The sequence below is a fragment of the Sylvia atricapilla genome, chromosome 3 (genome assembly GCF_009819655.1).
Source record: "Sylvia atricapilla isolate bSylAtr1 chromosome 3, bSylAtr1.pri, whole genome shotgun sequence".
Taxonomy (NCBI): Eukaryota; Metazoa; Chordata; class Aves; order Passeriformes; family Sylviidae; genus Sylvia; species Sylvia atricapilla.
Genome location: NC_089142.1, coordinates 96905659 through 96921650, shown reverse-complemented (window position 1 = coordinate 96921650; position 15992 = coordinate 96905659). Strand labels below are relative to the sequence as shown.

At 36.2% G+C, this 15992-nt stretch overlaps 1 protein-coding gene across 1 annotated transcript in view; it reads left to right on the top strand.

Moving 5' to 3' along the window:
* The window catches only part of LIN9 (lin-9 DREAM MuvB core complex component), a 37567-nt gene extending 21889 nt beyond the window's left edge, over nucleotides 1-15678 (top strand). The window contains exons 7-15 of the mRNA XM_066316297.1: nucleotides 1396-1553; nucleotides 2666-2799; nucleotides 3738-3857; nucleotides 4024-4125; nucleotides 8831-8911; nucleotides 12188-12313; nucleotides 12639-12821; nucleotides 12929-13026; nucleotides 14314-15678. Of these exons, the coding sequence (XP_066172394.1) occupies nucleotides 1396-1553; nucleotides 2666-2799; nucleotides 3738-3857; nucleotides 4024-4125; nucleotides 8831-8911; nucleotides 12188-12313; nucleotides 12639-12821; nucleotides 12929-13026; nucleotides 14314-14419 (1108 nt within the window). The 3' untranslated portion in view covers nucleotides 14420-15678. The remainder of the gene's footprint in view (nucleotides 1-1395; nucleotides 1554-2665; nucleotides 2800-3737; nucleotides 3858-4023; nucleotides 4126-8830; nucleotides 8912-12187; nucleotides 12314-12638; nucleotides 12822-12928; nucleotides 13027-14313) is intronic.
* Nucleotides 15679-15992: the final 314 nt, after the last annotated feature.

Below are 15992 nucleotides of genomic sequence, written 5' to 3'. Positions count from 1 at the left end.
AGGCAACTGATGTGTGCATATAGAGTGTGAAACTGCTGGTCAGTGTGAAACAAAATGGTCTCAGCATCCTGGCAGCTTAGTGCTTACAGTCTTGTACACAATGACAGGAAGAGAAATTGTAGAGAAAAGTGAAAGGGCTTTGTGGAACTCTCCCAGTGAGGAGTACACAGAAGAAAACCTAAGAATGTTTGTTTCAGCATGTAATACGAGAGTAGTAGAAGCAGATTTGGAAAAAGGAGCTGACTTCTTAGTACTCGGTTGGAGATGACTGAGGAACATCTTGAAGGGATTTAAATCGGAAAATAATTTAGTGTAGTAGAGGGAACCAGCAGCAGAGTTTACAATGTCTTCTAAAATAACTTCATAAAATAGAACTTCTTATTAATCAGTAATCAATATATCACTGTATGAGTTCCACAGAAAATGCTTAATCTGCATTTGACTGCAGTAAAGCAATTAACAAAGGTGGTGAATTATTTGATAAATAACTTTCTGCAATCAGGAAGACTTAAAATAGCATTTTGCACCTTTTTAAAATTACTTCTTTCATTGACACAAGAATAAAGAAACTTTTTTTAGTACGCAATGAAAGATAGGATTGAGTCCTTAATGTCTTTGTGCTTTGTACTTATCTCCCTCGTGGATCTTGCCTATTCAGTAGGTTAGAAATGAAAATTAATAAAAAGTAAGCACTTTGGGAGTAAGCTTTCCATGTTTCAGATTGCATTTTAAGAAGAACCCTACCTTCTAAAATGGGAGACTACTATAGATGATCTGATTTGACACAGTAGCCCCAGATCAAATAAATTTTTGCTATGATCAATCTCAGAACAATTCATCCACATAACAGTTTTTGGGGCTGAGCTATGCTCTTCACAGGTGCAAGGAGATAGACCGAGAGGTGGCCTTTTATGTGCTGAGTCTGGTGCCCTTTCATACTCAGTTAGTTTAATTGAGCTAATAAGCACAAGTGAAAGGGATCTCCTGTGTATCAGTCAGTGCTGGCAGCTGGGGCACTCACAGGACATCCTCCTCACATGCATTGAACTGGCATCCAGAGTGGAATGGGGCCAGATTTAGCTTTGTTGTGACCCTAGATGGATCCTTATAAGCAGGAAAAATCCTAAAAAGTTTTACTCTTTAGATATGATAGTGCAACAGCTAGTATCCCTGAGTGTTATTTTAAAATAGACTCTTATTTTAAGGGTGAGAATTCTGAGGAGTAAGATTGTCTAAATGCATTAAATGAGATTTTTTTCTCTTGAACACATCACCCTAAGCTTGTTCATTTTCTCTCACTGATTTTTTTTTAACTGCATATTTATTTGATGTGCCTTCACATACATATGTTTTCAGTGATGAATTTAAGTATAATTTTATCTAATGATACTACAGGTGTTCCTCTGCATTTTTTGAGGAAGAGAGGTCAGCATTAAAACAGAAACGACAGAAAATCAGACTTTTGCAGCAGCGGAAAGTTGCAGATCTTTCACAGTTCAAAGATCTTCCAGAAGAAATTCCATTACCGCTTGTAATAGGAACAAAAGTTACAGGTAATTTCTTAAAAACAAACAAAATAAGCAGTCAAGTGTATTTTACAAGTATCCTAGTAAGTCGTAATACATTTAGTGCACATAATTATAATAAATGTAAAACATCAAAAATTTTACTGGTTTTTGTTAGTTCGTTGAGAAGGTACTTGTGAAGATTAGGTAGTATTTTTAAAACAGTGATAAGGTTTTGAGGTGCAAACTTAGTATGGCTTATTATTTCTGCTGTTCAAATTGTAGGGTTTTTTACATGTCTAGTTCTTTTGCATATCTCACAAAGTTTGGTGAGAGGGAGATGTTTAATTTCAAAATATTGAGTGTTGTCTGGTTTTAAAATCTGACCTAATACAAAACTTGAACTTTATATTTTCATAAATATAAAAAAACTGCCTGTTTTGAGACACATAATTATACTGCAGTGTAGTTGGACATGGATGCTAAACATGACATTGCCTTACTAAAAAACCTGGCACATGACTGAGGAAGGCATATTGTTTAGAACATTCCACAGGTTTTGCCTAATTTTATGAAAATTTGAATTCCTCCCTCCTGTCTGATTTTGGTCCAGGCGCTGTTCATTTTCACTTCAGCATCTCCTATTCATGCCTCTACTGTTCATTGCATTTTTTGTGTTGAATACCACTGCCCTTAGTTCTTGCTGAAGAGCAGGCATGCACCAAACTGCCTCTCCTCACTCTCCTAGACTGTATCCTTGAGCTGCCTTCCACACTGTTTTTTGCTAAATGTGCCATCATCAGAGGAGGTGTTCAGAGGGAAATACTGTGCAAAATCATCTGGAAATTGACTTTTGCCTGCAAGATCTGTCTGTCAGAAGGTATTGGGTATGAAATAGTGGGAGTTTCTTAGATGCAAGTGTAGTGCTAAGGATTAAATTCAGGAAATACTTGACCTTCAAACTTAAAATCTGTAAAAATTTGGTACTATTTATATTACACACTTTTTTTTTCAGGTTTACCCTTTTTTCCCATTTAATCTTTGGACTTTAAGTATACATATAAGGAATTACTTGCAAAAGATGTGATGAATCTGGTTTTGTTATTTGTATCATAGCATTGAGATGTTTGTTTTCTTGGTTCTCCTGCTGTTTTTTTCAGCCCGTTTGCGAGGTGTCCATGATGGTCTGTTCACTGGACAAATAGATGCTGTAGACACTCTTAATGCTACCTACAGAGTGACTTTTGACAGGGCAGGTCTTGGAACACACACAGTCCCAGATTATGAAGTTCTTGTAAGTATTAGTGACACATTCTAAAAGTAGCTGTAACAAGAAAATGAAATTTAAAAAATCACAGTGATGTACTTAAAAAATAAGAAAATAAAAAATATTACACTCAGGCGGTATTGTCATAAAGTAGAAACAAATGTAGCAGACACGTGGGGAATTCCAGGATGATGAACTTTTACTGTTTATGGTTTTACAGAACAGGATAACCCTCGATGATTAAAGCATAATGGCTCAGGGTGGAATAATTTACTAGACCAATGATTGTAGGCTGTACCAGTAGCCTGAGTTCAATATGAAGAAATCCAATGAGTAGTATAAGATCACAGAGAGTATTCTGCAATGGGATCCTGCCAGGATTTGCAGAAAATGGTCAAGAAAATCTGGCCCTTTGTGATTTGCCAAAGTCAGGGAAGGCCTGTGGAAGTTGCAAACAGGTATTATGAACTGACCAAACATGATTTTGAAATTTCTTGTACTAATGAAGCTACGTGGGAGGATGTTGTTTGGGTCAAACAATTGGAGATTATCTCCCAGCTCCTAGGCTTTGTTCCAGCCTAGACTGCGAGATTTCTGGAGGGGCCTCACTTTCTTTTGTATCTTGTGTAGTGTTGGATCTACATAATTCTTCTAGTCTCTATCCTAGTCCGTGTTTGGAGCCTCTGCTGACTCCTGTTGTGATTTTTCTGCCAATAGCATTTTTGGAAACATTTGTGCAGGTTTTATTAGATGTGATGCCAGAACACTTTGGAAACTGCTGCAATACATTAGGATTTTGAAGCTCCTGCCTAGACCAAAAGCAAAACTTCAATATTTTCATGCTATTGGGTTGGGGTGTGGATAGGCACAGCTAGTCCAGATCCCAGAAATAAATGATGTGTTCCAAAAGGGCAAAGAATAATCAGACACTGAAGTGTATCCCTTTCCCTTTCCCTGTGTGGCAGAGCAATGAGCCTCATGAGACCATGCCGATCGCGGCCTTTGGACAGAAACAACGGCCGTCGCGCTTCTTCATGACTCCTCCCCGACTGCCATACACACCCTCACTCCAGTCTCCAATCACTGTAAGCTACTTTTTTCAAGGGCTGGTAATCACTGAAGGAGTTTTGGTACATGTTGAAGCTGTTATCTTAAAGAGTTTTTAATTTTCTGACGTTATTTAGCAAGAGCGAAATTTTAGCAGCACCCTCTAAAAAGAAGCTATTCATTTAGATGTTTTATCCTTTATAGGACAGTGATCCTTTATTAGGACAATCTTCATGGAAAAACAAAATTTCGGGCACAGATAGTGAAACACTAGGAGGCTTTCCAGTAGAATTCCTCATTCAAGTGGTAAGTATTAACTGCAGTTCTTAATTTTGTTGTTTATTGTAATTTTGTGTTTATTCTGCCAATTCTTCTGCAGTTCAATGACCTTCTGTTAATTTATGACAGATATGGTAATAGCCAAATTAACTTTTGAAGAGATGTTCCTATTTGGTTTTATTCTCCCCTTCTTAATTTTCTCACTTGTTTATAACCTTTGAAATATGTTGCTTTTCAGGCCTTCACACAGGTCTTCAAAAGTGTTTTATTTTCCCAGCTCTACCATTTTATCTTTTAAAAAACATTATTTCTATGTGTACTCTTTAAGACTATTTAAAATATACTTGGATTGTGCAAAGAGCATTTGCCTGTGTGGAGTACCATATATGTTTTGTTTTATAATGTTTTACCCTCTTGGAGAAGAAAAGCAGCACTCATTCCCATGCAAGCAAACATTCATTTTATAGGTAACACTACACAGAAAATACTTTCTTGTCTTCACCTTTACGAAATAATTCTTCAGAGTGGTTTTTGTGCACCAGTTCAGAAGAGCACAGACGAGTAATGTTAGGAAGGTGAGGTTCACTGAATATTAAAACACACTGAAGCATTTTCCAGGATGATGGAAGAATGTAATTGCTCATGTTGGCTTCACTTAAAATCAGTGATTGAAGTCTTTAACAAGGAAAGCAGTTTTGAACAAAGGAGATTGAAATGACTCATGTTTAAAATATTAAGAACTGAGAAATAAAATGCCTCTCAGGTTTTAAAGTCTGTGTAATTGGTCAAAAGAATAAATTTGTGTCAGTAGCTCACATGACACAGTAACATTTGGGCCATTCAACCTAATGAATTTTATTTGACAGAATCATCTATTCAGCTTTTTTAGAGGAAACTTTTATGAAGCTGATTTTGAAAAAGGTGGCATGACATCTAGCTTAGCTAAGAAAATTTAAAATAGATGTGGTTGCTATAAGATTAATTATGGTAAAATTGACATACACAAAAGATACAGTCTTTATGCACCTAAACTGTATCTGCAGGTGTCCTGTTTGAGTCATGGAGTATGATCAGTGAGACTAGGTAACTAAGGTGTATTGAGCTTTACATCTGCTTAGTGCATTAATTGCATCTGTTTATGATATTGTTTCTGCATTTTAAATATGAAAATGTGGGATTTGACAGTCACGTCTGGCTGTGTATTGCTACTCAGTATAAGGAAATCTGAGTTCTACAAGTATAGGCCTCTTGCTTGTATTGCAAATGGTGGAATTTTGCAAAGATATCACATTAATATGTATTTTTGCTTGAAGATTTTCAAAACACTTCAAACAAAATCAATCCACAGATTTTTGGCATTTGTATATTTGAGCAACAGCAAAGAATCACAGGGCTTAAACCTTTATGGAAGGACTTGCAGCATTATTTTTAAGAATCAATATTTTTAATTAGAAGTTTGAGGAGGTACTAAAATTTGGTGTTGTGAAATACATGAGACTGGTGAATGCTGCTTATTAATTGTGCTGTATTCATCAGTCCAGATGTATTTTTATGTTAAGGGTTGCTGCTCAGGGTATTTTAGCCTTTCTGATAGACTGATACTTAGAAAAGTTAAATCCCTTTTTCTGATTTAATGTTGATTCAGGAAGTAAATGGTCAAAACCCATTTGATTCTGAGATAACTTTCTGGAAAACTATTGCCAGGCAGTTATTTATAAGACCACAAAGAAACAATTTTATAGGAAGAATTTTGGACAAAACAAAAAATACAGAGTACACCTCAAATGAGATTTCAATCCAGCCCTTTATTTCCCTTACCTGAAATTAATTAGGAAGAAGAGGAAGTGAATCCAAAATTACATGCATACAATTACAAGTAAATGTTAGTGATATTCTCTTTACCTATAACTTGAAGTTGTAAGCAAGCATGGGAACTTGTAACAACTATTTTAATCATTGTTCTACACTGTCTTAGTTTTTCTAAATCTTTATATTTATTACTACATGTTACATTTTGACATCTGAGACTGTCGACTAATGTATCAGAAAACTGGCTCAAAAATTAGCATGATATTAAGAATAAAGTCACCAATAAATGAGTAATAATTTTTTTAAGGTCTTTCAAGCTTACTACATTATGTAATGTATCCTTAAATATTTCATATGCTATATGGCAGGTCAAAATCGATAGATTGCATTCCAGACAGTATTTAAATTTGGAGAACGTTTCTCCAAGTATTCAGCTACAGCTTTTTTTTATTTTCCTTCCTGCCTGCTTCCTTTTCTGTTTTGGGGTGAAACCCTGGAGTGGGAGGCCGCGCTGTAGGACAAAGCAGATGTTGGCAGGGTCGCTGCATGCCCGGTAGAGGGAGCGCGGTGATGCGGCACGGGCACAGCGGTCACCTGGCGTCTGCCTCTGGGGAAAGGAGGGATCTTCCCGACTCAGATGCAGGAGGAACAATCTGAAAACGGGTATTCCGTTTTTGGCTGGTTTCTTCTGATGAAAAATTTTGAAAATACTGCGTAGTAAGTTAGCACAAACTGCATTTTGAAAAGCTTATGTTCTATGACTTACAAATGAAATCAGAAGTGAAAATCTAAACATTCTGCTTGGGTTGTTCCTTCATTTCTTTTAATGTGGAAAAGCACTGTACTAAAAACTTGTTTCCAGTTTATTGAGAACTATAAATTATACGGTAAACAGGATGAGTAAGGGTGAAAATTTCTCAAAACAAAGGAGGGCTAGACTGAATTATAGCATTCACTGGCAAATAAAAATGGAGGTCTATGTAATAAAATGTACCCCTGAAAGAAAGTTGGTGGACATGATAGATACAGTGAAAATCCTTAGATTATCCTGATCACTGGAATATATCTTGGAATAGCATGAATATAATAGAAAATCCAAGCTCATCAAATGGAGAACTAGCACTGTGCATCCTCACATATATCTGCACGTCAAAGCAGAAGTGAAGAATCAAATGCCTTGCAGATTCAGGGAACAAATTATATATTCTGTATTAATTTGAGGACTCACCAACTTCATGAAGGAGAAGAATGTGTCAGGCAGTTGCTGGATGGTGATGACAGCAGAACTTGACAAGTAACTTTTTGGCAGCAGCGGCAGATGGTGTACAGTGATTTTTCTTCCTCCCAGGTGTTTTACTGGCAACACAAACACTTGTGTGGTGTGTTAGAAACTAGATCAGAGAGACAATCCAGCTCACAAGTAACAATTTTACTTTTCTTTCTTGCCCCTTCTGAATGTGTTTTTTTGTCATTATCTCTTCTCTGATTGGGATCTTCATGCAAAATGCAAAGAGCAAAAATGCAAGTGCTGGCACTGGGGGAAAGCACAAGGACAGAAATGAGCAGCTGGAATTGGGAGGCTGATAACCCATGCAGTGCTGCCTCTGACCATGGCTCACCATCCATTTGTAAGATGCATCTGGCAAAATATTTGGAGTAGGAGGAATGAAGTATTGATTCCATTTTACAGGTTTAGTTTCCAGGTGTGTCGTTCAGAATACTGTTACAGGCTTCTTATGCTCACACACAGGAAAAATAGCAGTGAATGGAAAAAGATACAGAAAGGGCCACAGAAGTTTAAAAGATGAAGAGCCCTTTGAGGGAGTGGAGTCTGAAAAGGCTTGGGTTGTGATTAGTCTGGTGGAAGAACAGTGGAGAAGAGATGCCTTTATTGTCTCTAAATAAACAGGGATAAAGCAAGGAGGGAACACTACATTTAGCTGAAAACCAGCTTTGTCTGTTTGGCAATTTCAAAAAACTTGCTATCAAGTGAAAAAGAATGCATTTAACATGGAAATTCCCAGAATATTCCTCATTAGCTGAAAGAGATCCTGGAACAATTTTCTAATTACAATTTTTGAGGGCAAGCAGCCTGGCTGCATTAAGGCTGAACTTTAAAATCACAGAAGGGATTATATATAAATCAGATGTGTGTTGAACTAGCAGTTTCTATTTCTCCCAGTCAAGTGTTTCACTGCTACAATGCAGTTAACTCCTCTGGAATTTATAAAACCTGATTTTTTTTACCCTGCTTATTCCAGTAATAAAAGTGTTGCTGGCTGTAGTGAAGCTAGGATTTCTCTCAGGGCCCTAGAGTATGGAATAGTTTTAGGAGTGATGAGTGTGTTGAAAGTGCTCCCAGTGATTTCCACTTCAGCCTGCTAGATCCCCAGGGCAGGAGACACAGGATATTCCTGTTACAAAAGAGGGAAATGGAAAGTCCAGAGTTGTTCTGTATAAAATAGATCCAATCTCAATATCAGAGATTACTGCAGGAGTTTACACAAAAGGCTAGTGCTAAGAACTGTGGGGGAAAAAAGGTGTAGTAAGGTGAGCGATACTAATTGTAGTATCATGGGCAAAACACCCTTCCCTCTCCTTCAGCCTATTAAAAAAAAAAAAAAAAAAAAGGTTCTTCAGCCTGTAGGTGGCCATAAATCATGTTAGTCTTCCTATAGGGAATTTCAGCTGATGGATTTTAGCACTCATCAATTTAAAGCACTTGGAATCACTTTTAAAATCTGTGGAAAATCCATCATTTAATTTTAATTAAATTTTATTTCTGCTTCTGAACTCGATCAGCAACTAAGAAATGCATTTTAAATTATGAAAGAAACAGGTATGGTTTTTTATCTTTAATTTCTATGGTGTTTCAAAACTGCTTCAGGACCTATTCTTTCTAAAAATAGTTCCTTTGTTTCAGACCAGGTTATCGAAAATCCTTATGATCAAGAAGGAACACATCAAACAATTGAGAGAGATGAATACGGAAGCAGAAAAGCTGGTGAGAATGTTTTCTTTTCAGTTATTAAAACAGGATATGCTTTAGCAGCTAATGCAAATAAATTTAATTAGGAGTATAGTCTAAATAAAACCTGTCTTTTATTGCTTTCTATTACATGAAATGTTTTTATTATTTTTAAATACAAGTCTGAGAGGTCAGTTTTTTTGAATATGATTCTCCTTTGAAAGCACTGTGCTTTGGAAACTGATTAATGTTAACATCAGCATAGCACATCAGTTAACACATAAAGTAAGGAAATACTATGTACCTTGAGAATTCGGCGTACAGATTTATATGGTTAGACATTTATCCTAAAACTGTTTTGCAGATGGTAAATACTTATTATCTCAGCTTTCTGGTTAAAGCATTTACTCATTTCAGAGATTTTTGTGTAAAGCTATGAGTGCCCTTGACTGGCATTTAAAGTTACAGTACCACAGCAGCTACAGCATAATTAGCCGCAGCAGAATAGTTTTTCTTGCTAGCTTTATCTAATCAACAGTCAGTAAATCAAAATTAAAAGAGTGGCTCTTCTATCACCCATGGCTATAAATTAACTTGAGAAAGCTCTCAGTCTCAGCCTTCTGCCAGCATCCATCCAGGCTGTTGTCCCTGCAGTGTACAGAAGGCTAAAGGTTTGTGGAGAAGAAGAAGGGTCCCTTTTATTTCTTGAAACAAAACAGTTGATTTTTTTTTCCAGGTAAAATATTTGAATGTTGAAAGATGTGATTTATTGTAGTGAGATTTCTCTTTGTGCCTTCAGTGATCATGTGCATGTGTGCATTTTGTTTCTCTGCTTCCTACTGCCCCATCCCTGTGTCTCTATAATTTTCTTCTTCTGTGTCATGGTGTTGTTCTTCAAAACCCTGTTATCATTTCAGTTACTGCATTATTTTTCCTGTACATCAAATGCTTTGTCTTTTAATTTTGTGTGTTAGTAACTAAACTAGATGCAAAGAGAAGTAAGATTAAGACATGTCATTGCAACCTGCAGCTCTGATAATGAAAAATTACCAACTCTTCTTAAATTAACTTTTTTTTTCTGAGATATTCATACATTTGCATAGATAAGGAGATCCATAGGAATGCCAGTATCTTCCTCCAGCGAGAACATGAATGTTAGCTCAGCCATTAAGTCATAAATTACCTGTGCTGTTACTCTTCTTGGTCTCCTTATTCCAGGAAATTGAAAGAGTGAAAAAGCAGCTGGGAATGAAATCTAGAAATAGATGCTAAGTTTGATACATTTTCGCTCAATTGTAATCTGGCTAAGGACTTTGAGATACTTGGAAATTCTTCCCTCCTCTATTTCCTTTGAAAACCAGCAATGATAAAGCAACCCCCATTACTACTGAAGGCTGTCCTGATAAAAATAGAGGCTGTGATACCTTCCTATTGGGCCATATTCTTAGCTCATCTTCTAATCCTCTTTGTCCCTTGGAAATCCCATCTATGTTTGTGCCACTGAGTATGTGTTGCTTCTCCTTTAAAATATGTATTCTTTGAACAAGAATTTTTTTCTGACACCAGTTCACTTCAACATCAATAACATACCTGAACATGAATAAAACTGAATCCTTTGAGTTCATTCAGGTGTACTTTAATTGTCAGACTTTGGTCATAATTCATACATTTGTCATTTGATAATTGTTAGAGTACCACTGCTGTTTGGTTTAAAGTAATCCTTTTATGAAGACTTCTGTTTAATGACTGATTCAATATAGAAATAAATGGAACTGACCAAAATCGGGAATGGTACTGAATGTAGGCCATTATTATCTGACAATAATAAATTTACATGAATCAGCCTTCAAATGAGCTGTTCTTGTATACAACTGTACATTTTTTTGTCTCATTTTTCTTGACATCATTGTAGTAGTCTGGGTTGCAGGCTATAAACAAATTACTGTGTACATAAAGCAGTAAACGTTTGGATAAACAAGTATAAATTGAAAGGACCTGCAATAAAAATAAGGTAGAGGTGATGCTGGTTGTCTCAGGGAAGCATCTAGATCCCTGGTGACAGAGATGTTACCTGCTTTCATCTACTGAAAGCCATCCATCTTTTGTCAGTTTAGCTGTTCATCAGTGTTCCCAGGTCTTGGGTTGTGCCCAGGTCAGAAATAGTGCTGGTGCTGAGAAATATTTCTTTTGCCATCGCTAGCATAGAATTCATAATTGTCTGCAGCTTTCACAGCTAAGCTGGAGCCGTTCAGTTTGCTCTAAGGGAACTGGTCACTGGAGGAGGTCTGAAAGATTTGATTTTTTTTATGTTCCAGAGCTGCAGAAAGTATGCCAAATTTATGCTGCTTTCCAGTGAATCCTGAAATTATGGTGTTAGTTTAAAGCTCTGTTAAGTTGGTATTAATATTTGTAAATCCCTGGAGATCATCTCAGCGATTAGGTTTAATGGGGAACTTTGAACTGAACTCGTAACTTACACCTTTTGAGTTTTTGACCAGGGTTATCCTGATGGAGGCTCTTGACTTTGCAATTTGCTGTATCTTGTGTGTGAAATCTATAGCTACAAGTTTTGATTGTAGGAGGTTCCTGTATCTTCAGTCCTTTGGCTGGAACTATCTCTAGCTTCTCTTTCAAGACGCAATTTGGAGAGGAAATTTTATAATGTGTTGTATGTTTCATTTCAATTTCATAAATATCACCCAAACAATGTCAAGCTGTGTTCTGAAAGAAGTATAAGAAAAAAGGTGCTGTATTTTGGTATTTATTCTTTTCCTGGAAAATCATGCTTACAAAATACTGTTACCAAATATAAGCTCTAGTAACTTTCTTTTTTGCCAGAACTGTTAGCTGTAACAGAAGGTGTGTAGCACTGAGTCACCTTCAAGGGACCAATAACTTACTAGCCAAATGTGCCTCCCATCCTGCAGCAGAGGTGGTCGATGCCATATTGTCCTGTACTGTTCCTCTGCTGGCAGGATAGTTTTCTGCTCAACCAGTAGTGAGAAGCCATGCCCAGCTACTGGAGGAATAAGCAGGTCAGACCACAGTCATCTTCTGTAGTGTTTACCACCATGGATTTTTGTAGCTCTTCAAGAAGGGAATAAAAGCATAGTTGTTACCTACACAGTTCCACTTGGAGTTATAAATAGTAACACTGCATTTTAATATTTTGTATGTTAACGTTTTTTCTATTTGATACCAGGATTTCAAATACCTCAGTATTATTTTCAAGTAAAAACTCCTTTTGATGAGTTCAAAATCTGTAGCTGTACAGTATTGCATTAACTTTAATATGCTTTGTGTTTTCCACAGAAATCCTATTCCATGCCAATCGGCATTGAGTTTCAGAGGAGATACGCAACTATTGTTCTAGATCTAGAACAACTGAACAAAGACTTAAATAAAGTTTTGCATAAAGTTCAACAGTATTGCTATGAGGTAAGATTTTGCTGGAATCTCTGTGTCCTTGGTGGTTTTGCTCAGCCTAAGAACGAAACAGAATTTCCTGGGAATGGGGCATAAGTGGAGGTCACTCAGAAATGAAACTGTTGGTAGCTGTGTTGGATTCCTTCTCTGGAATTTGAGCTGCCTTGGAGCAACATTTCTCCTGATACTAGTGGCCTGTTCTTAAGCAGACATACATAAAGAAAAAACACTGTGTACTATACACATATGAACTGTCTTTGAAATCATCTCATTTCACACATCCACCACATGCAAAGCACATCTTTGTTCTTAATTTCTCCCCTTCATTTCTCTGCAGCTTGCTCCTGACCAGGGCCTCCAGCCTGCTGACCAACCCACGGATCTGAGGCGCAGATGTGAAGAGGAGGCTCAGGAGGTGGTCAGACAAGCAAATACCTTGTCAACAGGACAGCTCTGTGTGGAGAGTGAAAATTTAACTGATCTTATCTCTAGACTTACAGCAATATTATTGCAAATTAAGGTAAAAAGTTTGCACCAAATAGCTTCTCCCATACAATGTGTAGTATTAAAGCTCTGTCAGTTTTTGTGCTGAACTGTGAGAACATTTTTTGTTTTCTTCTTTTACAGTGTCTAGCTGAAGGAGGTGATCTGAATTCCTTTGAATTTAAATCACTAACAGATTCATTAAATGACATTAAAAATTCAATAGACTCCTCAAATATCAGGTATTACTTTTTGAATTCTTAATTACACACATGGTGATAGTTCGTACTGTATTTTAGAGGTGAACATTGATTATAATTAAGGGGTTTAATCTGGTAACTTGTACTTATGGGAAGGGTCCCATCTAAAGAGGGGCTTCTCAAAGGGAATGTGAAATGAGCAGTTTTCTGTTTGAACCTATCAGTGAAGTAACATTTAAAAGAAAAAAATGTTAAAAGTGCTAAATTGATGGAGCAACCGCTAGACTTTCTTATTCTTTAGTCATTTATCACAACTAAAAACTTATTTTAGAACATTGTCAGATTTTGAAATCCCACTAGTAATACAGGTTTTTTAAACCAGAGAACAATACAATTTCAGTATTCTTTTAGCATACTCAGCCTCTTGTCTGTAAATATCAAAAGGTGGCATGAGACAATTAGAAGTTCTGAGCAGCTTCCATTGGCAAGATTTTAAGCCAAGAAACAGAGAAGCAGCCATATTGTGCCAGATCAAAGGCCAGTCTAGTCTAGATGGGCCATTTTTCAACAGCTGTCTCAAGTAGCTACCTGAGGAAGCATCATAAAAATAGCAAGAATGTGGTAGCAAGAGCATAGTGATACTGGTCTGGAGTACCCTGCAGCCTCCAGCAATTTGTGACCAGCATTTTATGCTGCTAAATTAGGTCATTTAGAAAATAAACCTAAATGCTAAGTATTCTTTAATATCCTTATTATTTGTATTGCTACATACAAAATAATGGAAGTCTGTTCACATGAATTTTTAAATTTTAATTTTTTTTTTCCAAAGATAGTAGGATGGCCTTTTGATATCAATATAATTATTGAGAAATGCTGTTTTATAGCATTTTTCATTAGGAAAAACAAAACCAAACCTCAAACATTAGTGAAACTTCTTTATAATGGACCCTGCAAATTGCATATTGGAATGGATTCAAGTAGAGGTTGATGAACCCAGCAAAGAAAGTAATGATGTTTCTATGTCATGTACTTATTATGGCCATTTTAGCATCTCTTCATAGTATTTTAATTTCAGTAACTCTGGTCATGTTAAAACCTTACTTTAAGTGCCCAAGTCAGTGACTCTTGATTTCTTGCAGCTATTTGTGCAAGTTGTGTTTTCCCATATTTCTCTGTCAAGTTGCATTTGTATGTACTGCTCTCCAATTCATTTGAGCTTTCGTACTGGCTAGGGTCACATTTGATTTTTCACTGTAGAGATATTCAGACATAACTCTTACATATGGGGTTTAACATTTCTTTCTTTCCTTCTTTTTTTTCTTCCCACAGTTGTTTTCAGAATAACGTTGAGATCCATGTTGCACATATTCAGAGTGGTCTGAGCCAGATGGGAAACTTACATGCTTTTGCAGCTAATAACACCAACAGAGACTGAAAACTTCCTTTCAAGTGTACAGCAAGTAGTTCTGGAAAATATTCTTCCTTTCTATAGGCTTCACCAAATACCCTAACTGCCAGAAGATAAGGGAAGAGAAAATCTCTCAGAAAGGACCCTTTTAAATATATTATACCCGCTTCTTAAGGAAACCAGCATTACTGGCCAGCATTATGTTAGACTTCTCCATTTGTTATTCACATGCAGTAGTTTTGCTAACTGGTAATCTCTTAGTAATTGCATTGATTATAGTAAACTTGAAAGCATACTTTCATATAATTTGAACTTAGTTTTTAAAAGTTCAGATTAATTCTGCACACCTCTTGCTGTTGGATCTCCTGGTATGTTAGAAGTGCCGAAGAGGAAATGGCTCAAGTTAGAAGCCACATGGCAGGTCTTTGTTGTGTAAAGCTACACCTCTGTGTAGCTCTTCAGAGCTGCCAGGTCAGCCCTTGGGAAGCCCAAGTGTTCCTGATCTAAGGAGGCAGCAGCAGGACACAGCCAGCAAACATAAGCTGTAAACTGGAGGATGTTGGGCAGGTCTGTCCATCAGTCAATGTCTTGTTGGAACTCTTAATTTATCATAACTTATAGAAGGAGTCTTATGAAGGAATATAAAAATGTAACTGTTAACTTTCCAGAAAGAGATTGGTTATGGCTTTTTCCCTTCACACAGGGCAAAAGAAGTGCTTTAGGTGGTATTTTATATAAGTGACTGGTTAAATGTATTGTTTTTCCAAATTCTTGTTTGTTTTGCACAAGTTTTAAATTAGATTACTGGTTATTCAACAATACCCACCATATATAAATATGAAGATTTTTATAATTAAAGATAACCAGTGAGGTAAACTGCAAAAATAAGAAGTGATAACCTGCCTATACCTTTTGGAATGTTAATCTTGTAAAAAGTGTGTATTGGTTTGTTTAAATAGTCTTGTAAAGCTTCTGTGTAATTAATTGTTTCCAGATATGGATTTTCAGAGATAGCTGTAGAGATGTTTTTGATTCTTTTAGATGCCTCATTAAATAAGGTCTTTTATATGTTAATGTATAAAGAATATGTAAACAGGATTATTTTCAATTTTAAAATTTTGTATAGTTTAAAGATGCTTCTGTATTCTGTGTTGGTATTGTGCCACTGCAAAACTTTAGTGCAGAGTTTATATTTAGCTAAATTTGTTCTGTTAATTAAGAGAAATGCATAAATCTTTTATTCTCAATGAAATTTGTAACTGAATAAATTGACCTATGAGAGTTGATATATTTCACAAAAATGCAAAATTTTTTGCAGATGGTCTCAGGTCATTTTTTTTAAGAGAAGCTAATTACTGAAAATGAAATGTTATGAGGACGAGGTAAGTAGCTGTTTTAAAAGATATTTAAAATTTTTACAAGGGGTACTATAAAATAATGATAAACTCAGTAATTTAGCTGAGTTACCCAGGAAAACTTACCTCTTATCATGCAATAGAACATCATAATGGTTCCTGCAATTGCTTTTGTAATTATGTCACTCATTATTTTGTGGTTTTACCTTCTGTCTGATAAAGAAGACAGAAAGGAGTCCTCTGCC